Source organism: Lepisosteus platostomus, chromosome 12, assembly GCF_059453375.1.
Source record: "Lepisosteus platostomus isolate fLepPlt1 chromosome 12, fLepPlt1.hap1, whole genome shotgun sequence".
Lineage (NCBI taxonomy): Eukaryota > Metazoa > Chordata > Actinopteri > Semionotiformes > Lepisosteidae > Lepisosteus > Lepisosteus platostomus.
The window spans coordinates 6257282-6284565 of NC_142622.1; the positions used below are offsets into that span (position 1 = coordinate 6257282).

Genomic DNA, 27284 nt, shown 5'->3' on the forward strand with positions numbered 1-27284 from the left:
TTAATGGACTTGTACATTGCCCAAAAATTCAATGAACGCAGCCAACTCTAAATTAAAATTTGCTCATAAAGGATATGCGACAATTCAACAGATATCCCTATTTATAAAACACTCCTTCAGTTTTTGCCAAACCATACATTGTTGTATAAAAGTATTCAGAAGTATAGATCTGATTTGGGGTGATTATTTCCACAAATCATAAACAATCAAGACGAGTTTCTGTTTGACATTTTATTGCAATAGAAAGACATAACAGTAGCTTCTAAAAAACATGAAAATCTGCCATCAGAAATTATTCATGGAAGCTGTAAAGAATTCTTCCAGTGGGCTGTGCGGATTATGAAAAAAATATTTGCAGCACAACAAAAAAGAAAAAAAAACAGACTTCAGTATGAGCTTTTCCTTGTGAAATTACAGTCGATTGTAATTATTGTGAAAAAGTAAGGTTTCTTAGACAAAAAGAAAATACAGCATTAGTCTGTAGCTATTCATCATTTGTGTACTAGCTGTATTTTGGGCAGTATGGTTGCACAATTTGTGCTGTTGCCTCACAACTTTGATCTCTGATTTGATTCTGGACAGAGGTGACTTGTGTGTGGAGCTTGTACTGTATATTCTGCCACTGTTCTCCAGGTGGTCCAGATTCCTCTTACCTATATTACTGGGTGTCCCTAAGGGTTTCATCTGGGGTATGGTACTGCCTTCTACCCTGTGTTTCAGGAATGGGCTCTGATTTCCTACAGCCTACATTCCGATTATGAAAGGATTGATAGATAATAGTACAGTATGTTGACAAAATGATACACAACATGTCCTAATATGCAGGTAAAAGCTATAAATTATTTTATCAGAAGCAGAGTGATAAAAAAGGACATTTCCTTTACTTTTAATGTATTTTATATTTTACAAACCTTCTCTGTGCATCTTAATCAGGCACTGATTTTTCTAATGTGCTATTCTTTCAGAAACTATAGAGCTGGATGTTTTTTTTAAATCTCATATGGAATTCAATAGTCAAGTAAATAAATAGATTGTGCACCTTTTCATTTTTTAGCCTTTACATTTTAAAACAGAAAATTATGTATAATTGTAGGCCTAAAATAGCCTTCATTGTTCATAAACATCACTTTAATGGAGGCATGATAACAGTAATTATGTAGTTTTTTTTTCTTTTATTTTACTTTCTGAGAAACAGATGCTTTATTAATTTGGAGACTAGTCTTCATAATAAGTCTCATTAATTCCAAACCAATTATAAATTACATGAGAAGATTCCCTGTTGATCCCATTCTCACTTAATGTGAAACTAATATCTTTTACTGACACATTTAATCCACGCTAAAGGTTTAATCATTAATCATTAAGGCTTGTATGAAAAGGCACTTACTGTAAAGCAAGCAAGTCTCTGCTTAAAAATATTAATATGGGGGATGAATAAAAAACTGTATAAAACTGACTAAAGAAAAAAAGAAAATTACATCACTGGCTGAGAACAAGTGTTAAATGCAACTGACATTTTGATCATATGGAGTACCACTACATCCTCCGCACCAAATGTTACTGTTCCATGGCTTCATCCTCACTGCTCTCCACAAAGTCATCTTCGACGTTGTCCAAATCATCTTCATCTGACCCTTCTACCCCTTCACCAGGGCCCAACTCGCTCAAAAGCTGTTCGGTGTGCTCCAGCATCTGAGAGTCGTCACATTTCAGCTTCGCATGCAGCTGCAACACAAAGTGAAGAGACAGAACCAGGTGGCATACGTTACTTGCATACCACATGAATGATATAGTCATTTATGCTAACTGGCCGAAACTATGAACTCTGTTCAGCTTTTACATAACAACTGTTATTTTTTTTTTTTTAAAAGGTATAATACACTGTTGTATGTAAAATACAAAGTCTTAACAATGTCATTCTGATTAATTTATTTTGAGAAAGGTGATTGCTGCCATATTTACAGATGTTACTTTGTCTCAGTTTCAACCAGAGTGCATGAGCTTAGTACACATGAATAGTGCATAGTATCTATCTCTTGCAAATACTGCTTCAGGTCAATACCAGCCTTTGGCCACAGTTCATTGTAACTCAGAAGGCTCTTACCTTCTCTTCCTGAATATTTAGAAGAAATGTAACATCAGTACATTAATCCATGTGTTTTTATTGCTTCAACTGGATGACCAAAATTATTAACAGAAAAAGGGCATACAGTATTGTGTTTTTGGAGGACACTGTAGGTAAAGGACTTACACAGTACATGTGGTTCTCTTAAGGATGCACAGTAGCTGACCTAAACAAAGTAAATAATTGTGTGGGAGAGCTATGTGAGTAATGTAATGTTCAGTTCCACAACTTTCTCTAAAATGCAACTACAGTAGCTAGCTGGTGTACTGGTGTAAGACAAGTGTACAATTGGAAATGTCTTCCTGTGTTCAAACTGAAGTTTCCCAGGTCATTTTCACTGCAAGGTTTCTAAAGACTAAACAAGTAACAATGTCAAAATAGCTTCTCTTACTAATCTTCAGCTGGTTCCAAGCACACAGTACTTTTAAAATGGGTGAGAATGCTTGAACCAGGGCACTTTCAAAGACCACAAATCCCTCAATCAAGCTTCATGTGGAGCACACACATTTGAACACCTTTTGATCAGCTTAGTTTCTCTACAACTTTGATGTTAAATTAGAGAGGCATAATATGGGAAACAAGGAAAACTCTCAATCTGCAGTTTAGAGACACTTTAATGTCATGGTTTGCCGAAGCTGAGAGGGATCACATCTCAGGCTTCCCACAGGTTCCACAATCTTTCTTCTAACAAGAATTATTCACATGAATTGCAGTTCGCGGCTGTTCGCGATCTCAGAAGACACTGACCACCCAGACCACTGCATCAGAAAATGCAAATTCAGAATCATTCCCAAAGAGCTCAGAAAACTGCTGAAACAAACCCTGGAGAGTGGAGGGCGTAAGAAAAGTAAGGCTCGAAAGCATCAATGCCACATAGGAATCTGTTGTCATCCAAATATTCTTAATGACAATATCATGATCCTAGAGATACCAAAGCCCAACTTTAACCAACACATGGTGAGATAAGAAAAGATCACTTTATTGGCCATACACAACTTCTTGCAATAGGAATTTGTCTTTTCGCAGACCCCAGCTTGCTCTCCATGAGACACACAGACGGGGAGAGAAGCTTGGGGTAAGACTGTAGGGTCAGCCATTTATACAGCACCCCTGGAGCAGTTGGGGTTAAGGGCCTTGCTCAGGGGCCCAACGGAGTAGGATTCCTCTGCCGGCTGCAGGATACAAACCGGCAACCTTCCAGCCACAGGCGCACATCCTTAGCCGCAGTGCCACCACACCGCCCCCATCTGCTGGTACAATATTTTATTGAGTGCTTTTATATGATGAACCACAGTTTAAATGCTATCAAGAATCAATTGGACACCACTGAGCATCACATCTATATTATGAAGAGCCTGAATTCTTTTTTTTCAGCATGGAATAAACCTATAAACTGTTTCATTAATGTTGTTTGGTACATTAAATGCCCTAATATAAATAAGACCCTTGTAGGTATTGTAATTGTTAATTGTTTGCATAGTTCATAAAATAAAAAATAAAAAAGTAATCAAGAGGACTGATTATACCAGGTGTGATGAGCCTTATAAAGCCAGAACACAGAACTGAGAGCTTATCTCATACTGCAACTGCTGGCGTTTGGTCTGGTAGTACTGGCAGGCTAAGGGCGATTGTGCTTTGTGTCCAAGTGGTCTCCACACAGCAGACCACATTAATCAGACCAATGACTAAAAAGCCTCTCTCTTCTGATTATGTTATCAGTTTTATTTTCACAACTGGGGATGATTTCTTACTTTTCTTTCTGCAATGCATTAACGGGACTATTTAAATGTGTTTTCTGTTACTTAAGGACTAAGCCAACTGTAAAACAAATTAACGAAATGCACAAATCACACTATCAAAAGGCGACTTTTTAAATGTTTACTTTCCACCAATACAATAAATAAAACCTCTTATATAAATGCATACATAATCTAATGAGCATCTGCATAAACTAAACGTTCAAGTAGGGAGCTGCGTCAGCATGCGTAGGCTGCAAAGGAACAAGTAAAGGTTTATTCCATGCTGAAAAGAGAAGAAAAAGAACACACCGTTTCGGCTGTGGAGAATTCTTCTTCTTCACCCGAAGAAGGCTCTACAGTCGAAAAGTATTGTTTCTTTTCTTCTCTTATCTGCATAAACTGTATTAAGGTATAAAGCTTTGATATTGTTAATTTTTAAGATAGTGATGAACACATACTGTAGCTGGTCTAGGATATTTATCCGTCTTGCTAACAGACAAATACATGTTATTGTAACTAGTTTAACATTTTATTATTGATTTTATGTTCCTGCCTCATTGTTGTAAAGTAGATGTTTTAAATTGCTTGGTATCCTCAATTCAAAAGAAATTACAGAAACTAAATGTATTTTACCATAGACTGGAAGACCACAAACTGGTACCAAAATTAGCTACTTCAGACTTCTCTGGATAAACTGGATTTGACCAAAACATTATGGCTGTTTCATTTTAAAGCGCCTCAAATTACACTGCCTTTGATATATTTTCTGATTATTAATTTATACCATAGTAAAATAACTGGAAACAAAATAACTGTTCGTTGAGTTAAATAAAATTGCACTTTTTGAGTTTTCAAGCTCTGGAATCACTTTAGCATTTTTCTGTACTTATTCCAGATTTTCCAGACTAACAAGCATATCATCATATGATTTATCATTCTTCCCATGTGCTTTTTTCATATTACTTAGAAAAACTTAGAACCTTACCCATTACCTTCTGCATTATTTCTCAAATGATTCCGTGTCATATTTCCTCTTACTTTCAAAATGTCATTAAACACAAAGGGAGAGAAAATAAACTTTCTCTTATGCAGACTTGTCTAGCCCCAGTAGCCATGAGATGCGACACCTCCATGCGGTGTGGTTATAGACGAATGGGACTGCAGTGAAAATGCCCTCCAGGTAGACTTTCCGCCTTGTCCAGCCCTTTGGAGAATGTGCAGTTTTGTCCCGGGCCAGCATGTCTCTGCGTTCACTGACACATCTCACCTCCCTCCCCTGAACCACACGGCACCCAGACAGCGCACATTATACCAAAAAGCCAGAAGACTTCAAGTCCCCCCGGGAGTCACTGGGTGGTTACTTTAACGATCTCATTTTACACACTAAGAGATTGGAAATGGGTCATAATAGACGAGAGGCTGATTGGTTCCTGCTGAGATGTCGATCTTGGTAGGGACCCATGCGGGGTGGGAGAGGGAGGTTAAATGGTCGATGCAATCTCATAGGTGGGAAGTGGGGTGGGGCAAAACCATTACTGGTGATATCGTTCAACACTGAATGACAACCCCTACTGAGAAGCAACATGTCATGTTGGGTAAAATGTAAAATTATACAGATGGCTGTATTGAATACACTGCAATGAAACTCACTGTATCCCCATCAGTGAAGATACAATTTATCTAAAACTCCACTACTTACCCATTGGAAGGATCATTTGAATACAACAGCAAAGAAACTTGGGAATGATTAAAAAGTGGCACAACTGTATTTTTGCCTCGACGCAATAATATCACTCCAGATCATTTTAAACAATTCTCCAAACAGCAATTGAATGAAGACAGTGGTGATACTGAAACATTTTCTATAGCAAAAGATACATTCACTTTATGCCAAATGAACTGTCTAGAAATGTTTTTTTCCCTCCATCATACAGGCAGCAATTTAAAAGCTCCTTACTTCAGCTATGAAAGAAGGCTGAACTCACATAATAGTTGTCATTTTTATATGCTTTTTGCAAATTCCTTAGAGGCAAAGATTACAAACTAGCATTTTTTTATTGGTGTCATCAGGCACGAGCCACCAAAAGCTCTAATGAACCATTAAACCTCACTGGATTTAGACATCTGGAAAGTTGAAATCAGGTTCAGCATCAAAAAGCTGCGGTCATAATCTGAACATGCTCTTGATCTCACTTTTTTACATGAAATCCCATAGAAATGCTACCCTTTCTACATGCACATTATGGTATTGAACAACATGTCTGTTTTAACAAGAAAAAAATCTTCAGCAACATTAAAAAATTGAATTACCACATTTTACACACCCTCGTGGTAAACCTACACATGGCATCTTATATCAAATAAAAATTCCTATATAGTACACCCTGTAGCATCAAGTTAAAGGTGTTCAAACATACTTAAACAAATCAGAGAAATAACTTTCAAATGTGCTCTGTCACACAAGAAACAGACAGAATAAACACAGGTCATCTAAATAACCATGACTCCGGTTGTCTTTTTGGCATGATCCCTGCAAGGATGTTCCAGGTGTATATTACAACAGACTGTGACAGCGCATAAAATAACATTACTGTTGTATCTATCCTCAAACAGTCAGACAACCCCTCCAGATGTAATGTTCACCACTTTGGGAATTAGTTTAACCAGAAGGAACAATAGAAACAAATCATATTGGGTATTTACTATGCTCCACAAACATGAAAGCATAATAGTTCAGGTTTTTTCTAATTAACAAAAAATATATCTTGTAGAGTCGATAGTAGATTCGTTTATTGTCACATGCACATTGAAATTCTTAATCAAGCTGATCACTCAGGATATACAGTACACAGTACAACACACAACACCACATAAAGCAGACAACTGAAATTCAATTGTAGACGAGTGAAAATTCAAGATGGCACCATTCGATGGCGACGTCTCGCATGAACAGTAGCTCTTTCTTTCTCATTTTATATTTCTTATTCCTTTGGGGTTTTTTTTTGTTGCCAGTGGCATCTGATTGTTTTATCCTATCCAGGGAAATTGATATATTTATAACCAGGGTTAGGACCCCAGTTATCATTAACCATATCAACCATTTCCATTTTGGCTTGCACATTTCAAATCACATTTGCACATCAAAATATTTCAATTGGTATCTGGGAAGCTGAAATCCCTCATTAAAACCACATCACCTTCTTTATATACTGTACATTCGTGAACTCAATATGAAGTAAGCTATTTTACACCTGTGTCTGAAGTATGTGATCTATAGCATGACCTAATGTAAAGTTGTATACTAACAACTAAGTAATGTAATGTCTGCAGGCAGATTAATAATACTGTTAAAACTTAAAGGTGCCTAACCGCTGACTTAACACACAGTTTTATCTGATCTGCAAGCCTTTGACACTGTTGGAACAAAGGAGAACTGAACTACTATAAAGTGAATTCTTCATCAAACAACTAGACATAACAGGCTATTGTCGTACATTGTCATTACACCAGACTTAAAGGGGAACAGCAAGGTTATTTTAATACTTCAGGGTTAGGAAGAATCAGCACCGATGAGGCATTTCAAACCACAATAAAAGTAAAATGTACACAGTAACTTGTAAAACCCCCAATTTTCATCTCAAAAAAGATTAAATTTCCAGGTATGCACAGCACTATATTTTGCGGATCAGAATGAGGCAACAAAACATTCGGTGACCTGAAGCGGCCCTATGACACTGTGAACAGGCTTGTGAAAACATCTCCTTTAATCCAACAGAAATACTGCTCTCGAGCTGCAGATGGTTTTGCTGATAAAGGGAGGCGGTGAAATATCTGCTGCACGACCAGTACGCCAATTCACTGGTACTTCGCATTACAGTACATCACTTATTACAGTGACTAGAAGGCAGGATGGGGCTGAACCACATCTCAGTTCACTGGAGCTCTCACTCTGGCCTGTGGCAAGACCAGGGCTTTGCGACAACATGGCGACTTACAGTACAGTACTTTCCCAAAGCTCACGATTTTGTGGTGCTTTCGAAATTGATCAAATTCCACTATTCCGGCAGTAAACTTATTGTGTTGCCGAGATTTAATAACCCGAGATCTGAGAAACTGGGACTGCAGTTCCCAATTCAAACGCTGGCGCCACGTGTCTGAAACAAAGTTTTTGGCCAATTTTTTGCAGGTGTGGAACTGAACTTTTTCATAGGTCTGTTTGACAAGAAGCTAAATATGGAGAAGTAATACATTGTTTAATCGCTTTTAATTTTATATTGACACTGAATAGTATTTATTCAACTGTATTTATGTCACTGATATGTATTTTATTGAAGAATCATTTAACCTAACAAGTCAAGATGTTCTATCAAATTACACTGACACAAAATAAAAACCAAATCAAATTATATATACAGTATGTAGATTATATACAGGTTATTTTCCATGCTTATGTTTGCAAGTCTGTAGATGTGTTTTGTGTTTAATCCTTCACCCTGAATACAAAATTATGTTATGCCTATTTCTCCTCCTCACCAGTAGTGTTCAAAGAAATTCAGACATGTACTGTATTTTATCTCTTACTTACCACAACATAATGATGGGTTTCCCTGAACTGTGTTTAGATTTAATATTATACATGACTAAAAATTATTGCTATTATGCAGGATTTCTGATGTTTTATTGAAAGGTAAAAAGTATGACTTCAAAATTAACTAAATGCTTAATTATCCTTGTGAGGGCTAATTAGAGTAAATTATTTAAACATGCTCATTAGAACTTGATGACAATGCCAGTCAAGATCCCTATCACAAATCAAGGGCAAATCACATCTGTATGCATATTCAAATAGCCCTATGGAAGCCTCATGAGACAATGAAGCAAATCAGCATTTCATAAATACATTAAATATTACAAATGTTTAGTCACAAACTAATTTTGCCTTTAAAAAAGGCCTGGAGTTTCAGTCTAGCCTATAATTCATCTTATAAGTTTATGCAAAATAGGCCTTATTAATTGAATGAATTAAGCAATTTCTAGTTGCATAATGAACATTCTTTAAGGTTTCATTAGAACAAGACTCACGTTCCTGATTGCCTAGAGAACTCAGAACTCAGCAGCTGCACATAACAGATTTCTAGATAGGAAGAAAAAAATCTTCAATCGATAAAATAATTTCAGCATGTCTCTGGAAGTAATTTTAAAACTCTCTTCTGTTGCCGTGTCCAATACTTATTAGTTTAACAGTCATATAAAACTGTATATTTCCTGTACAATCACATTAGTCTGCCAAAATTTGATCTTTTCTGAATTTCAGGGCTTGTACTAAATATGTCACTGGAGCAAACAACTTAACGTCTCAGAAAGATCACATCCTAAGGGCGATGAATAATTTTCTAGTTTGCATGATATCTATGACTCACCTGGGATGATTCATGAAGCTTCCTGACATTTTTTTTCAGCATCTCATGAAACTTCTGGGCAGAACTCATTTAATATTCTAGATTTATGCAGTTTTATCTCCCTTGTGTAAATAATGTATTGGCTTCTCTTGCACAGTCAAGTAATTATGCAAAACAAGAATGATGTTTAAATAAAAGAGATAACTAACCTTAGAACTTTATGACAAAACAAAGTGCCTGTAAAACTGATCAAACAGCAAACTGTAAGACTGATTTGCAGAGCATCTTCTTTTTATAAGACAAAGCTAATAAAGAAACAGAAAGTGATCATAAATATTAGATTGATAATAAATGCTTCTCTTTCTACTCCATCTTGTTTTAAAAATAATGAATTTATGTTCGACTGAAAAAAGAGTCAGTTAGCAGACAGCGATGGACATCCTCACCATTTATTTCTCACAGCAAGAGACGTGAGTCAGTTTTTGTAATTAGTCTGTAGGAATCAGGAGTTAATCAAATACAGCATATAGGAGAATGTGTACATCACTTGTAATGAGGTCTTAGAAAACATAAACCTTGGTATTTATAAACACCTTTCATAAATGGCAGAGCTAAAATTACCTTTCTATACATACACTTGAAATATGTTACTGAATGTTATTCACTGAAGATAACACTAAAGATAAAATATTGTAAAAAATGGATTCAAGTCAGCCTGGGGCGAGGGCATTTTCAAATACCAATACATATTCATTTTGTATTCTCCCACGTGCTACCCAATACAACATGAGATATTCTTTTGTTGCTGGTTTCTTCCATTTTTAGAAAATATTAAACGCCCACACACCATAGAAAACCAAATGGAAGTAATTTTCCATTATTCAGAATGATGAAAAGGAGATACAGTTGGTGAGGTATTTATAGAAGCGATTTCACACTGTACTAAATTTATCGAGTATACACTTTATAATAAAATGTTTCACACATGTTCCAGGGTTACATTATTTGATTAACTGAGTTTGCAGAAAATCTCATAAGCTGTGTGTGACTATAGGACAGAAGAGCATACTACACCTGCCTGAAGCCATTCAGTGCTTACTGGTAGATATAATTGTTCTCTATAGAATATATATAGCATTTTATTTAAAAAGAAATCCAATGAGTATAAACTATCTCAGGAGACAATGTATCTCAGGAGACAAAGAGCTGAAACTGAATGCAGCTCTGAACTCCCTGTCTGACACAAACCCGTGAGTTTCTTTGTTAACCAGGGAAGTGGGCAGCTCTCTAATTTAAACTTGCACAACCATTATTACCTTGCATTTGTCATAGTTTCTTCACTTTTGGTTTATCTGTTTAATGTGGCAACATCCCACGGTGATACTTTCCTAATTATCCTCTCAATGAGGAAGTACCTCAGCAGGATATTGGAAAAAGTTATAACCCACTACGGGATGTATATAAATTGTGTTACCTGCTGTGCATTGTTTTATTAAAATACTCTCCTCACTTACCAAGCTCTTGATATACTGCACATAAAAGCCTAATTGCCTATGAATGGTAAAAAAAGAGCATATATAAAAAAAACTCTTACAGAAAATATATTTTACAAAAAAGAAATGAGACAAAGGCAAAAAAAGAAAATTAATTTTTCATTTTGAACGAAAGAGGGAGTTAACTTATGAGCACATGGTAAGGTTTGAAAAAAAAACATTCATGGTAATAAAAGTAATACAGAGATAAGATAAATGATACCTGTACACTGCATCTCATCTCCCAATCTCCTTGGATCTGTACTTCAAATGGGCTGGATTTTTGTCATGTTTAATACATTAGAGTGCATTTCTAAGTGCACACAAATTAAAGTTTAGCGGCAATGGGAACTTGCCTAGATAGTCAGACATTGCTAACTTACTAAAGGGCATTTTTTATGGTTAAGGGGCTATCACTGTACAGCAAACAATGGATTACCTACAGAGAGCAAAACGTATAAAAACAGATTTGTCTTTCAAGAAAAACAAAATTCTTACAGTGTGCCAAATCACAAGCAATGATAGAATTCTCCTAACACGCATTTCCTTAATGCTGCATATGGATGTGCTGTATTTTCCAATTGGTAAAAGGGTACTGGTGTTGGGATCTATAGACAAGTTTCTCTTTATCTGGGCATTAAACCAAAAGAGGCAAAGAAGACTGTCAGGCAGCATTCTGTGAAAATGTTGGAGTGTTTTCATTTTTTTAAATCAGCATGCAAATCAGGACACACAATACAGTAGAGCTAGAAAGCTTCTGAACCCTTTAGAATTTTCTGAATTTCTGCATAGATTTGACTTAAAATGTGATCAGATCTTCATCTAAGTCAAAAAATAGATAAAGAGAACCCAATAAAGCAAATAACACACAAAAGGACATACTTTCTCACTCATTTATTGATCAGAATGATCCAACATTAAATGTCTCTGTTGGAAAACGTATGTGAACCTGTGCTTTCAGTAACTGGTGTGACCCCCTTGAGCAGCAATGACTTCAACCAAACGTTTATGGCAACTGTTGATCAGTCCCGCATATCGGCTTCGAGGAATTTTGCCCCATTCCTCCTCACAGAACTGCTTCAACTCAGTGATGCTGGGGGGCTTTCTTGCATGAACTCCCCGCTTCAGGTCCTGCCACAACATTTCTATTGGATTGAGATCTGGACTTTGACTCGGCCATTCCAAAACGTAAAATTTATTCTGCTTCAACCATTCTTTGGTAGACTGACTTGTGTGTTTAGGGTCATTGTCTTGCTGCCAGTTTTTTTTTACCTTCAGTTCACGGACAGATACCCTGACATTGTCCTGTAGAATTTGCTGGAACAATCCAGAATTCATAGTTCTGTCAATGATGGCAAGCCGTCCTGGTCCCGTGGCAGCAAAACAGCCCAAAACCATGATACTGCCCTCACCGTGTTTACGGCTGGGATGAGGTTCTTATGTTGGAATGCAGTGTTTGGTTTTCGCAATCATAACATTTCTCATTTAAGCCAAAAAGTTATATTTTCGACTCATCTGTCCACAGAACATTCTTCCAGTAGTCTTCTGGCTCATCCAGGTGGTCTTTAGCAAACTTTAAACAGGCAGCAATGTTTTTTCTTGGAGAGTAGTGGCTTCCTCCTTGCTATCCTCCCATGCACACTATTCTTGTTCAGTGTTTGCCTGATGGAGGACTCATGAACACTAACATTAGCCAGTGCGAGAGAGGCCTGCAGATCCTTAGACGTTACCCTGGGGCTCTTTGTGATCTCCCAGAATATTATACGCCTTGCTCTTGGAGTGATCTTTGTGGACGACCACACCTGGGAAGAGTAACAATGGTGTTAAATTTTCTCCATTTGTACACTGTCTGCCTGACAGTGGATTGGTGAAGCTCAAAGTCTTTAGAAATCATTTTGTAACCTTTTCCAGCCTTATGAGCATTGACAACTCTTTTTCTGAGGTCCTCAGAAATCTCCTTTGATCAAGGAATGGCATGCGTTTACAAACCTGTGTGGTGAAGACCACACTTTGGCAGTGAAGACTCAGGTTTATGTTTTTTTAAATAGGGCAGGGCCACCCAAACTCACACCTGATTGTCATCCAAATGATTGACACTCCTGACTCTAATTATCCCCTTAACTGAAATGATAATCCTAGAGGTTCACATACTTTTTCCGACAAAGACATTTAACGTTGGATCTGATCACACTTTAAGTCAAATTTATGCAAAAATTCAAAAAATTCTAAAGGGTTCACAAACGTTCTAGCACCACTGTACAATTACTCACTGCGTTCAAATACATGCGTTTAAACTTTCATGTAATTCTGATACACCACACTGCAGTGGATTCACAAGCTAAGAGCAAGAATAAAATCTAGAAGCACATTCAAAGCAAATGATCATCTTGTTAATGTAATTCAATCCATTATTCTGGCATCAGAATTTATTCTTGTTTTATTCATACAGGACTTCATGCACTACACTGATGACTAGAATTCAGTCTAGAAATCAGACTTATATAGTCTGTTTTTTATTCCTTTCATCTTTTTGTCACAGCCTTGAGAAGAGATTTACATCATTACTTACTATGAGGAAATTAGCTACTGTATGTTAAGAATTTAGAAAAACAGTTTATAAAACAAATCTGCAGATTACTGCTCTTATTTTAAGATATAAAACTCAGTTCTCCATGGAGAATACTTAATACTAATTATAATCCTGTGTGAAATTTCTGAGTCTTTTTAACTACATGGAAAAATGCCAGAAGACTATATTCTTTCTCCAGTCTTTGGTTTTCTCATCGAGCAACTCAAATCTATTAATAAAACGACAACTTTACAAGGTCAACACAAGCATTTTTCTCTTTTCTTCCCAAATCTTCTTCATCTTCAAACAACAAATTGAAACAACCGAACATTAAGAAACGTGGATGTCTTAATTTATGCTACAACTTTTTTATTTTTGAAGCACTTTTAATACTGGGATATTACAAGCTACGGCGTACAATTAGCTGAGTATCACGGAGGGTGGGAGGACACAGAGACCCCTGTGGCCTCCTGGGCACATGCAGGCACACAGCATTGACAATGAGGGACTGAAACTGCAGTGCTAGGCTGTGGTCTCCATGATGTCTTAAAAGAGGTTTAGAAGAGTCTCCCTACACTTCCTAATTCTCCCCACCTCCCTGTGTGCAGTTGCAGGGTTCATACTGTAGCTGCATCACATGAAAAAACAAAAATACTTATTCCAAATCAGTTGGTAAATTAATATATACATATTTCTTATATTATGCACAGTCCATTTAGAAGTTTCTGCTAAGGAATCAAGACATCCTCAGCTACTGCTGCAGTGACAGAAGACTTCTTCATGTAAGCTGTAATTCACCTCATAATTGAACGCAATATTTCAGGTGTCTTTGGGGAATCTTCTTAAACACATTATTTTGTTTCTGTTTCAAGTCAGAACAGTGACTCTTGGTTTTCATCAGCAAATATTCTGAAATGGCCTGCCAAGAGGGAGAGACTTCCTCCCAGAGAGATTTCTCAAATTATGCAAATATTTGCTGAGCATCTTGTTATTTCAAATCTAATCCTGCAATTTGTTAATGGCAGCTATGAAACAGAAATTTGTTTTGCAATGCATATGTTCAGCATCAGGGTGAACTCCTAAACTGTTTGCTACAGGTTCAGGAGCAAAAATCAGGTGTCCCAAAGACAAACGTTAGTATTTTCGGCACTTTATACAGCTATGGTCAAGTTCCCACAGCCATTGCACCCATCCCATTGAGATGTGGAGATTCTTTGTTAATTATAACCAACTACAGAACTATCCTGTTATAGCAGAATTGTTCTCCTTAAGTGCAAGCTGAAACCTTTCGTGCACAACTGCCAAATAAAGCATTCTATTAATGGAACTATTACTGCACACTAACAGCAACTGTTAAATAAAATTAAAATTGAACAATATAAAATAAACAATCCACAATACAAAAATCAGCTTTCTGTATTACAATGGTCTTAATACTGTATATACAGTTCACCTGTATCCTAAAAAAAGCAATAGAAATGCGATGCGATATGGACTTCAATGCTTGTGTGAATGCTGTCTTCTATACACATTTCAGACGGATGATCCTAAACTGTAACAAACACCTGCTGAATTTTGCTTCACTGTTGTCCCATGTCTGCATAGTTAATGGAATAGAATCATCAAAATATTAGTTATCATTATAGCCAATGTACAGAAAATATGACCCAGAGATCCATTAGGAATTTCCATGAAATTAAAGAGTGCATTTTTTAAGGGTGCTTGACTTGACTATGGCCCCTCTGATGCGACTGGAAAACCTATACCCCTAGTCCCTTGTACCATTATTAACACACATCCTCTTCCCCTTCGATACCATATTGAAGAAATGACCACATCAAAACTTGCTTTGAAGGACAGGTAGTCCCTACTTCAGCTTTCACATCTAATTCAATATGCACTGAGATTTAAAATACATCTATCACTTATAACTGCAACACAAATTTATCATCCGGAAAACTACCTTTTTTGGTAGCAAACGTACTAAAACTTTCATCAGCAGGGTTAATTAGCAGAGTGTCTACAGGATAACAGAATATACGGCCGCTACTGGAAGCAATGTAGATCTACAGCTCAGCGTTTGGCTTTGCAACAGGTTTATGGGAGTGTGTTCCATTCCTCTCATCAAGCCTGCTCACTGGTCGGTGAGCTCCAGATGCCACATGTCATCCCCGATCATGCCACAGATTTCTAATGAGGCTCAAGCCTGGAAAGCAGGGCATCTAATACATATGCATTTTGCAAGAAAGCTGTTGTTATATAAGCAGCACGAAGCCTTGTGCTGTCCTGCTGGAATGCCAACATTTTTTTCCCTTGATTTACACCAGGCATGACATTCAATAGATCACATCACTTCATTGCCCAATCAACTCCCTCACTAATGTGGTGATTCAGTGCTTATCCAAGAGCCAAAGTCACTCAAGTGCGTCACTGTCAATCACAAATGGTCAGTTAATCAGAATGCCACCAAAAACATTCAAAATCGAACAACTGTATATTGTTTTCTTAACAAATACATGCATAAATAGAGTAATAACAAGTAGGTAGCTGCGTCAGCATGCGTAGGCTGCAAAGGAACAAGTAAAGGTTTATTTCATGCTGAAGAGAGAAGAAAAGAAACACGTTTTGGCTGTGGAGGCTCCTTTACTTGTTCCTAAATAGAAACTAAAAAGTTTCTTCTGAAGATCATTATATATTCAGATATTTCTATTCTACACTTACTGAGTTATTTACCATCTTATTAATCAACTTGCTCACCTCTACAACCTCTGCACCAGAAAAAGGAAAAAGCATACTCACTGCCCAACTGCTCGCCACTTGATGATACAGAAGGTGGACATATTTAGCTGGAGTGTGAAGTTTTTTTTTATTTAAATATGTCACAAAGTGCCAGTGATGCTAATGATCAATTAGGGACTGTAATTGGGGGGTAGCAGGAAGCTTTAAGGGGATGACCCTAACTATAGAGAGCATGATGATGAGGGATTTTTTAAATCTTTATTTTGCACTGTGGAAGCTGGTAAGCAGATTAAGCTGCATGGCTACGTTTAGAAAGACACCTGGAAGACGTCCAGTTAGAGCTTAACAAAGTGCCAGGCTTCTGTTTTCTGTTTGGTTGGGTTTTTTTTGACAGCACAATAACTAAAAGAACTCTTTTGCACCTTATTGCTCCCTTTGTGTTTGAAAGCTGCAGCCTTCATGTTCAGACAAAGCTGTCGTTATGTAAAAGACTTTGTCTTTCCCAAATTAAATAGAAGATGTAAAAACCTATCGAAATACTAGGACTAGGATGAAATACTAGGAAATTTAAGTTGAGGGATGTTATGTAAAAATTGTACAATGCAAGAGTAAGATCTCATTTAGAACATTAGTACATTGTGCAGAATTGTGATCAATAAAAGCACACTATTGCTCTCAAATCAGTCCAGAGTCTGATCTGAGTAAAATATACCCAGGTGTATTCTGTATCAAGAAGACAGTATTCATTTTTGACATTCTTCTCAGTAATGTTAGTGTCTGCACAATTTCTGGATGTTTCCAATCACACTTGTCAAGAACTGTAACATACAGTAGCTTGTGTGAGCTTCTTACAAAAGATTGAGGTACTTGAAGGCGGTTTTCATAGCAAAAAACTATAGCTCCCTCTTTCTCACCATAAAATGAATATAAAACACCATTTAATATACAAATAAAACACCATACTACACATTAAAAAAGCATTTCTTTCCTTAACAAAGAGCATTACAATTTTGAAGCACCTGTCAAGCGAAAAGCTATTTCCTTGATTCTGTAAAGAAGACCAGTGAATGTTTTACATTTTAGTTTTAACACAAGCTAAGACCTTTCCTCTGATACCACCCAGGTTTGCATTTGCAAAATTAGACTATTTAAAGTTATGATGTCCCTGAGAAGAGCTGCTTATGAATAATGTGTCCAAGCTTGTCTCTACTGACCCCACGCTCTCCTGTTCATTTTTCTGTTTTATCAGCAGCTGGCTGAGGGATGATTGCACAGTATTTATTTCTAAAGGAATTAAAAAGGAGACACAAGTTAGCCAGATAATTCTAAAGGACAAGTAGTAAAGAACTGTGCTAAAACAGGGAGAAAAGAGGTGACTAACATTAACGTTTTGGTTAATTGAATTAATAAGTCAGGAAATTTAATTTCAAGAAATGTCAGGTAGAAGGATTCTAACTGTAACACTTGAAAGGTAATTTTCAATAAATTTAAGCACTGAGCGGATGCATGCTCCTGAATTTGGCATTGTATTGAGCTTTCTCTGTAGAGAAGTGAACATCCCTGCATTTGAAATACTGTGCGTGCTAGACAAGACATGATACATTTATGGTAGAGCTCATTTGAGTGACAGCTCATTTTTTAAAAAAGCTTTTCATGTGTAATTTTTATTACACTAAATTATGTATTTTTTAAATATAGTATTTCAGTGCCCTTAGGCAAAAAACAGGCACTATAGACTCCCTTCACCAGCAAGTATATTAGCTTAATCACCCAATACAGCAGAAATTGTGAGGACACTTTCTGTTCCCAAAGAAATGTTTTTCCTACCAATAAAATAGTCCTTTAGGAACTCATTTTTGCAGAGTCCAGTCTATTCATTTGCACCGAAGAAAGGTTTAAGGGTAATTTTTTTTCAGGAAATCCAGTAGACACCACACATACTAAAATCTTGCGAATGTCATTTTTTGCAGTTTTGCAATGCAAAAAATTGTAATTTAGCATTTTTCTTTGCTTAGGAGAAAATAAAAAAAAAACATTTGAATGTTTGTACTTCCAAGATATTGTTTGCATGCATTATCCCCTACCCTAAAAAACAATTTGGAAGGTTCTTAATTTTATCCTTACAATTACTCCACAATATTTTCAAATACATTATTATTATATTTCACCTTAACTATTCATTTGATGACACGTGACCTCCAAAGCTCAACCACTACAAACCCCGTGTCCCCTGGTGTCGTTTTGTGGGCTTGGCCATCTCTAATGCCAGACTATGTTGGTGTATAGTAGTTAAGTTTTGTTGACTGTGGGAAAGCTGTAATGAGCTTAATTTTCCCTTTGGCAAAAACGTGGGCAAAACGCCCAACTAGTTAATTTACCGTGGAGTGGGCAGTTTGGGAAAATAAGGAACAAGGTGTCGGGGACTTGCACACAGCCCTGCCTTCAGGCAGTACATCAAATCACAGGGCTCTGAATAAACACCTCAGCACAATTTATCTTCTCTCAAATACTTTAGATAGCCCTTTAAAAGATATATATGAATTTGGAATTGTATAATGTATGTTATAAATCAAATTAACTACATCATAATCAATTATATACCTTAATGTACTCCATTTTACGTACTTGAGAAAGGGAGAATGTTCTGTTATGAATGCAGAGGAGTAGAAGACATCAGTACTGAACTAACATGCAGTGGGATTCTAATTTGCATCCCTGCAGTTCTGTTAATCATTGGCAGACTGATTAGATTAGTTGTACCTTTTAAAAGGTTCCATAATGCTTAATTTAAAACATACAAGTGCTCGCCAGGTTCTAGCAGTGAGTCAGACCTAGAAATTAGAATTTATGCTCTTTATCTGCACTGCGTCTGCAAAAAAAAATGCGCAGTTACGCGGTGGATTGAAAATTTTAATATGGACATGAATATCAATAGAAGCACAGGCCAAAAAACAAATTAGCAGAAAATGTCCCTGTGTCCCCAGTGGTCAGAGACTCTGCAGCCCAGAGGGCTGTGACAGAATGTCCAAATGTAACTTCGGCACAGAATGTCTGATTGCAGAATCTTCCTCCCTCAAGGTACCTAGCTAGCCACACTGTTTCTACGGTTACTAATCCTTCTTGAACTTGCTGATGATGTATGGCGCATAACCGAGGATCAGCCACCAGCCTGTGACACTGACCAGGCCAGCTGAACCCACCAGAGCGGGCACACAGCGCAAGGCGATCTGGATCTGAACGCATCTCTGTCTGATTAACTTGCTGAGCATTTTCAGTCCCTGAACAGGCAGGGTTCAAAACAAATTACAAATTAAGTAAGGCAGATGGCACATCCCACAGTATAAACAGCAGATTCGGGAAGGCATGTGGGAAACATGGCCAACTTACACAGACAGAGAACACACATGACAACAACACATTTGTAAAGCTACGTGTAGAACAGCTTCACATTTCCTGCTACTTACATCTCTTTTTAAAATATCTTACAACTGTTTATAAGAGCTCCAGTTAATCCCATAGTCCTTTGCAACAGGACTATTTAAATAACGTCCAGAGGTTGGGTAAAACTCCTCACCACAATTCTGATGCAGTGCATCAGAATCCCTGACAGTAATGACACTTTAGTCCATCAGGAGAACATGCAGCTCCTTCAGCACTACAGGACATTAACATTATAAGAAATTACAACATTATAACAAAGGAGTGATAACAAGTGAGCTTTCTAATGGTCACATTGTGACTTTGTTTTTGGTTTTAAAACGTGCTTTTAAATTCAATATACTTGCTATCATACTTTATGTTGGTCGTCTTCTTATACCATTCTTCTGAACGATTTGTAGTTCTCTGCACATTGGAAGGTCAAGGTCTGGACTGAAGGTGCACCTCTGCTGACTAGACAAGCTATTTCCAGATAAATGGCAGACAGGAGAGCAGACATAAAAAATGTAAAAACAATATTCAGACATCACATTATGCTTACCAATACAGTTAATGCCTTTAATTTGGTGGCTAAATGTCTTTTAAATAATTTATTTTGGATGTAATAGGTGCCTACAAATGATATCTTCCAAGGCAAGCAGCACCTAGTCTTTACATAAATCAGAGCTTAAAGTTCAACATTCTAATTAATGGGCCATTCTCTTGGGTGTCAGGAAAAAAAAAACCATAAAAATTTATAAGGTGATGCCATGCTGAGCTTTGCAAACGCCTGTAATCAATGAAAAACATTTTAATTTTGAATTGCCAGCCAGCGTTTTTTGATTATGTCAGCTGCGTTTCTGTTTTATTTCCTAAAGTTCCTGTGTCTTTCTCCTCACTCTCCCGTAATTGTTTGCAGAAAGCTTGACCTATACTTGAATTCAGCTCCAGTCTGCGGTACGGTCAGCACACTTGAGCACACGCATCTGTAGTGTTCTGAAAGCAGTTCATTTTCAAATTTATTAAAACTACTATTTTTATATCTACCAAAAAGGTTACCTGATTACACAACACATGCAGACACAATCTAAAATTTTCTTTTCTATGGGATACATTCCTGACTTGTGGCATATACAGTAAACAGTATATGAAAGAAATGGCAAATCCTTCTCACTCAGCTTGACAGTGGATTAAAGTAGAGGTGCACAAACTTTCTCTGTTAGCCACATAGTTCCAATCATAACCAGTTCCTCACACCTGAAGAAGGCTCCACAGCCGAAAGTGGTTTCTTTTTCTTCTCTTTTCAGCATGGAATAAACCTTTACTTGTTTGAGTGCTTGTGTCTGAACAATAGGTTCAGATTCTTCAACTTCCACTTCTATGCTGATGACACCCAAATTTTATTTTTGTATAAAATGCAGCAGTAATCAAGTACTATCTTCCTTGTCATAGCGTGTAGATGATGTTACATAATGAAACTAACAATACATCTAAACTCTGATAATGTTGATGATACAGTATGCTAACTCTCTCAACTATGGAAATGTGTCAGTCTTAGTATCCAAGAACTCAGGTGAGGAATCTTGGGCTCATTTTCAACCAGAACTTTGCATCTGAAGCTCATGTTTGCAGAGTTGTAAATCATCTCTATTCATCTTTGTAATGTTGTGCAGAACAACACAAATGTCTCCCAGGCTTGTACAAAAAAAGTAAGGCGTGATTATTGCAAGGTCGAGCTTGCGCATTTGGGCAAATGTTGCAGCATGTTCAGAACTCAGCTGTTCAAATTTTAATAAAAACTAAAATGCAAGAGCATACATCATATATACAGTACTATACAGTACATATTATATATGAGGACGTTTAGCTTCCTTGTAGTGGATCCCTGTATACTGTATATCAGAATATATATTTCCAAGGCAGTTTTGCTATTCTGATTGGGGATTTTCTGAAGTTCTGTATCAATGTTTATCAGTATATAAAAAATGAAACATAAATATGTTCTGTATGGTTTAGCCCTTCTTAGCAGTTAGAAAAATCTTGGGTGTAACTTTTGTTATGTACTTGGAGATGCACAAAATTGAATTGTATGATAAAATCTTACATTGCCCCCCTGGGAATGAATAAAGTATTTTACATTAAATTGAACTGAACTGAGTTTAAAATAAAACTGAAAAACGAAAATTTAGTATGATAAAATGAAGAACACACAACTGTAGTAACCAAAGTGGTTCCTCTTGTTTGTAACCTTTCTTGTGTTCTAGAATTTTTTAATGATGTTGCTGCAGTATTTCAATAGTTATTTTATCATTTCCGATGCAAGGCTGGGTTTCTGACAACCCACTGACTCTATAGGTACCAGAGCTAGTGGTAAACTGAGCCACTTAAATTAGGTTCTGTGGTGTTCATGTATATATGTAAGTGTGTGGGTTGGAAATGGAGAGCTCCTAATGCAATCAGCCAGTTTACAAGACTTTTTGAAATTTGCAGCTCTGCTTATTCCATTGATATTTTATCTTAATCACAACTGACTGCTTGACTTTCTTATGCCATAAACCATTAAGATGTGAATGAAAAGCACTAATTACAGAGCACATTAGCTGGAAAAATCAGCAGCTTCAAAAGAGCTATATCATATAAAGTGACAGAGTTTAAACATTAACAAAACAAGAGCAGATTCATATTTCAGTGCCTAGGAACATAACACGACAGCCTTTTAGGAAATACCACAATTACATTATGACGAGAACATTTTTGATTGCTGTTCATTACAGTAAGGTGACCTAAAAAGTAATGACAAATCCTGCAAAAATAAGTTCTGATTCTGCCTTGTAAGTCCTGCACATAGGAGAGAAAGAAAAAAAGAGAAACAATATAAACATTGTACATAAGGTTTAAAAGAAATATACTGTATGTTCCTGGGAAGGAAGGATTTCCTTTATACATAAAACGTAATGTAATAATGTAATGCATTTAGCAAGTCAGGTGGTTCCTAGTCTTTATTTTCAGCAGTAAGCCTTCCATTAGGGGGCACCGTCATATTCTGAAAGAAATCCCTACACAAAAATCCTATCCTTTTGTCCTTTACCAATAATTTTCAAAAGAGTCGGTACCAAGGATTTCATTTAGCAATCTGAGGCAAAACAGCTATGTAATCGGTGCTTATGAATTTCATTCGGTGTCACTGTTGAAGCAGTAAAGAAAGAAGAATGCACTAGAATGAAATGGGCACTTTCTGATCACCAGACACATTCACACAGTGATTCCAGTTATTGCTTTCATACAATTTTAGTGCAGAGCCTACTCTGTAATAGCTTTTGGACACCTGCATACTGTTGTGTGAGATGTAGAGCATTATTGGTTGTGGCACCCCTCAAATGCCAATTTACCTGTCTGCAGATTGCTCCCTGCCACTGAGAAATCTTTTTAAAACTCATCTCAAGTTTCTCTACATGAATCAGTCACACCGGATTCACAAAGAGCTTTTTCTTTGTGAAACAAAATGACCAGTCTTCTAATTAATTATGCATTGATTTGCCCATTTGTCCTGGATTCTTGAAATACATACAGGGTCTGATGCAGGTGACTTGATATTTCAATCAGGCAAGCTGAGGTCTTGAGGGGCGGCTGTAAAACCCCCCATTTTAACAAGACTTGTTATACTGTTTTTAATCATACACAAATGTGGAGATTTCTGGACGGTCAAATTATTTAATTCAGATCTTAAGTAATGATTTCATTTGCACATCAATGTAGTTTAAATTTAGATCAGTAAATCTTTCACAACATTAACAAAATATTGGCAATTATGATCTGGGATACAGTGAAGATGACAGGTCTCTCTTGAAAAGCTATCATTACGCTGGTGTTAAAGAAGACATTCAAGGCAAGGTAACTGCACAACGAAAGCCAGTTTTCTGTCTACTGCTACTGTGAATAAAGACATGGTTGGATTTTTTCCTGCTAGGCAGTGTAGAGTAACTACGGAGACTAGCACAGAACACTTTCAGATAATGCTAATATGTGTCGGTCTTCATTAGAGCAGTTTAGGTTTTAGTGAAGGGTTAACACTTCTTAAAAAGTGCACCTTAAAAAACAGTACCCATTTCTTGAATTAACAAAGAAGTATGAGGTGAATTTTTCGCATCACAGCATATATTTTAAGTATACATGTGAGGAAACACAGTCAAATAGAAATAAAGTTAAATCACATGCATGGGAGATTGACTGCATGAAGTAATCTCTCAACATGATAAATACACTATATAGAGTTTCAAAGCAAGGAACTGTAATAGTTGAGACGTTGCTAAAATCACTCTATATCTACAGTATTTCCATTGTGTCGTAAAATTATCTCATTGTGTAGCCTAATGTTTGAGCTTGACTTACTATTAATAGAATATTAGTATGCTACTCAGCACAAGGATTCTCAAAGGCTACGAAAGACAAGGAAATAATTAACTGCAAGTTTGTATGCTCACAGGAAAAAAGGAATTTCCATTCATTACTTTATCCTCTTATCTTATGTCTTTTTTTACAACACTGAAGTGTGTTTGCTCCTTTACCACTGGTACATGTTATAGCTTACAGGGAGCTTCTTCAAGAAAATGAATGATCTTGCATCCAAGTACCTTCTCTTCACAGCCTTTATAATTTAGATTTTATCAAGGCCTCACTACTGCTTATTCTACTCTATATCATTTTCCAGCCTCTTGTGCTCATGCTCTTTAAAACTTTAGTTTGCTTTTGATATACTGCTATGCCAAACATGAAACAGGTTTTCCACAAATGACCTTACCATTCTTGTGGATAGATAATTCATATTCCTGTCCAATTCTGAGTCCCAAAAAGAAAAAAATAATAACTCTTTTGCATAAAATCTATTAATCTCTACAATTTGATATTGGGAGAAACCATTTTAAAAACCTATTAACTTCACACTGACTTCTACACAAAATTAATATGAGCTTAAATTAATGTCATTATAATTCTATCCACTTTTGTGTCATGTAATATTAATTCTAATTGCTGAATATCTTTAATGTAGCAGTTTCAAATCATGGGATGTAAGTACAATTCAAGAAAACGTTGTATAATTATATAAACCTCAATTGCTGATTTAAAAAATACTTTAAATACTGATAAAGGAAGCAGCAGAAAAAAGCAACGTCAGAGTCCTATAAAAATTCAATAAATACAACTTAATGCATTCACTTACATATAAAAATATGGACACTTTTTAGAAAAGTTAAACACTGCTAAAAGGTTTAGTGAATAAGCACACTTTTGATATTTGTGATATGTGATAGGATGTTTAAAAAATAAGAGACAGAATACTTTTATCTGGCATGTATGTAGTCACTCTTTTAGGGCTGATTCCAGAGTGTTTGATAAACCTTTTATTTTGCTACTATTTTACCAACTATGCCAAATTTGAGATCATTAACAGAAATTAGGTAGATCAATGGTACAAATAGAGATCCATGTGGAACCCCACTAATTACATCATCTCAACTGGGGCTTTCACCCTTTATCTGTAGTTTCATTTGTCTATTAACTAGTTCTTAGTCTAAATACTGTACATACACTGCCTTCAATACCTGCTACATGCAATCAAAGAATTAATCTTTTCTCCAGAACTTATAAAAGCCTTCTGAAAATATACCATATCATGTGCTCGATTAGACCATAGCAATCATGGTTTATATCTACTGCTGCAGTTTTCTCAGCTTTCTCAGCAAACTCTAAAAGGCTAGTTAAGCAAGACCTACTTTTTCTAAATCTATGCTATCTTCCTGAATCCTCCTGCCCTAGGGATGGGTTTTATTTTAAAATTTAGCTTTAATTATTGTTCAACACCCTTACATGTAATAGAATAATCTGTAATTTTTTGTCACTTCCAAATTCTACTGTTCTTTCGCTCTTGTGAACGCTGAAAAAATATTTTAGCTACAAAACTCTTTTCTCTCTGAACTTTTCTAATATCCTATTCTACCCGGGCTTGCAATTTGTGTTTTACCTGAATGTAATTCATTCATTACTTCTTATATTTTCATTAACTAGATTTTTAAATTATTTCATTAAAGTGTTTTATTTCTGCTTATGTTTTGCTTTTGTGCTTTTCTAAACCATTTGGTTCACTGCTTTCTAATATGTTACTGACATACAGTAGATCTTCAAGGGTAATTAAATTTGGTTGTTTTTTTACTGAAGAAAAACAGTTTTTCCATGAGGCAAAACAAAATGAATGTTTCTGAAATTAACATTAACAAACAAACTCAATATTTCTGAGTATTTAACTTCAATTTATCTGCCTAAAGACACAGTGGTTAGCATTGCTGCCTTGCAGCGCTGGGGCCTTGTGTTCAATTCTGGCAGATTCTCTGTCCGCTTACTGTAGATTTTTTCCAGTATGTTCTCTCAGTATTTGTGTGGGTTTCCATTTGGTGTTTCCGTTTTCCTCCCACAGCCCAAACATGTACTGCTAGATTAATTGGCTTCTGGGAAAACTGTATGAGTGTGTGTTTTTGCATTTGTGTTCTGTGTTCTGCGATCAACTGTTGTCCCATCCAGGGTGGACCCCGTCTTGCATCTGTTGTTTGCCAAGATAGGCTTCAACTCCCCTGCGACCCTGTATTGGATAAAGCAGCAGATAGATACCTGCCTAACATCAATGCAGTTGAGTAATTGCTCCAATCCCCACCCAATCATGTTGCCAGAGCTGATACTATGGACTTATTTTAAGAAATAATGCCTGAATGGGTTTGTCAGATTATTCTACTACTGAAACTAAATGAACTACATTACTTTGTTATGTAATCAAACGTAAATTTACAAATCGGAATGCCCATTATCTATTCTGGTAGGATTGTCGGTTATACGCTTTTGATGACAAGATCATGTTTCACCAAGATACAGTACCACCCAACTGACACTTAACCACATAACAAAACAAACATGCCAAGCCAAATCACAAACTGTCCCCTGCTGTGCTGGATTCAGTTAAGAGTTTTATAGCCTAGCTTTTTTCTTGTATGCCCTGCGAAACATTAACAATCACCTAAGTCTCCTTGTCCTTGAAGAAGAAATCAAGACTTCAGTTCTGTATTTCAACTTGCATACCTACACTTGAATGCCCTCCCCTGTGATTACGTGAGCATATTGCTCAGCCATTTGGGGATGTTTCATCCCCTTGCCCAGAGACAGACTGTATTACTTCATAAACCTTTGATATCAGATTTATCACCAGACCAAAGTGCACTTTGCACAATGAAAGGCTCATCATGACACACATCTACAAAGAGGAAACGTTTCCTCCTTTTGTAAAATTCCTGACTGATGTCCTGTAGCCCAGTTTCAGAGCCTGGGGGCATAAATACATTGTACTGTGATCCTTAAAGATTTGAAAAATACTTTTTGAAGACATTATTGGTATGTATCTTGAGCTTTCTCCTACCTTACAATGCTGTAGTGAGTTTAAAATATGTTTGACAGCAAAGCCCCCATTGTATAAAGCGATGAGCAGTGGAGCTGACATTCCATGGGAATTGCCAACATTCCTCCTAGCCTGTGTTCCATATTGCACTTTAGAATTATGTTCACCTTAAAACCATTGAACATTTATTTTTTAAAATATCATCTTGGAGGACCGTTTGCTGTTTCATAATTACTTGCTTGCTATATTTGTCTTTATGCTTAATTATTTTTTCCAGTTAAGACATTGGATTGCTTGTATGAATATCTTCTAAATTTTCTTCGTAGTCA

At 36.5% G+C, this 27284-nt stretch overlaps 1 protein-coding gene across 1 annotated transcript in view; it reads right to left on the bottom strand.

Moving 5' to 3' along the window:
* Nucleotides 1-216: 216 nt before the first annotated feature.
* LOC148650939 (uncharacterized) overlaps nt 217-27284 on the bottom strand; it is a 174638-nt gene continuing 147570 nt past the window's right edge. Inside the window, exon 11 of the mRNA XM_088600617.1 lies at nt 217-1725. Coding sequence (XP_088456743.1) covers nt 1558-1725 — 168 coding nt within the window. The 3' untranslated portion in view covers nt 217-1557. The remainder of the gene's footprint in view (nt 1726-27284) is intronic.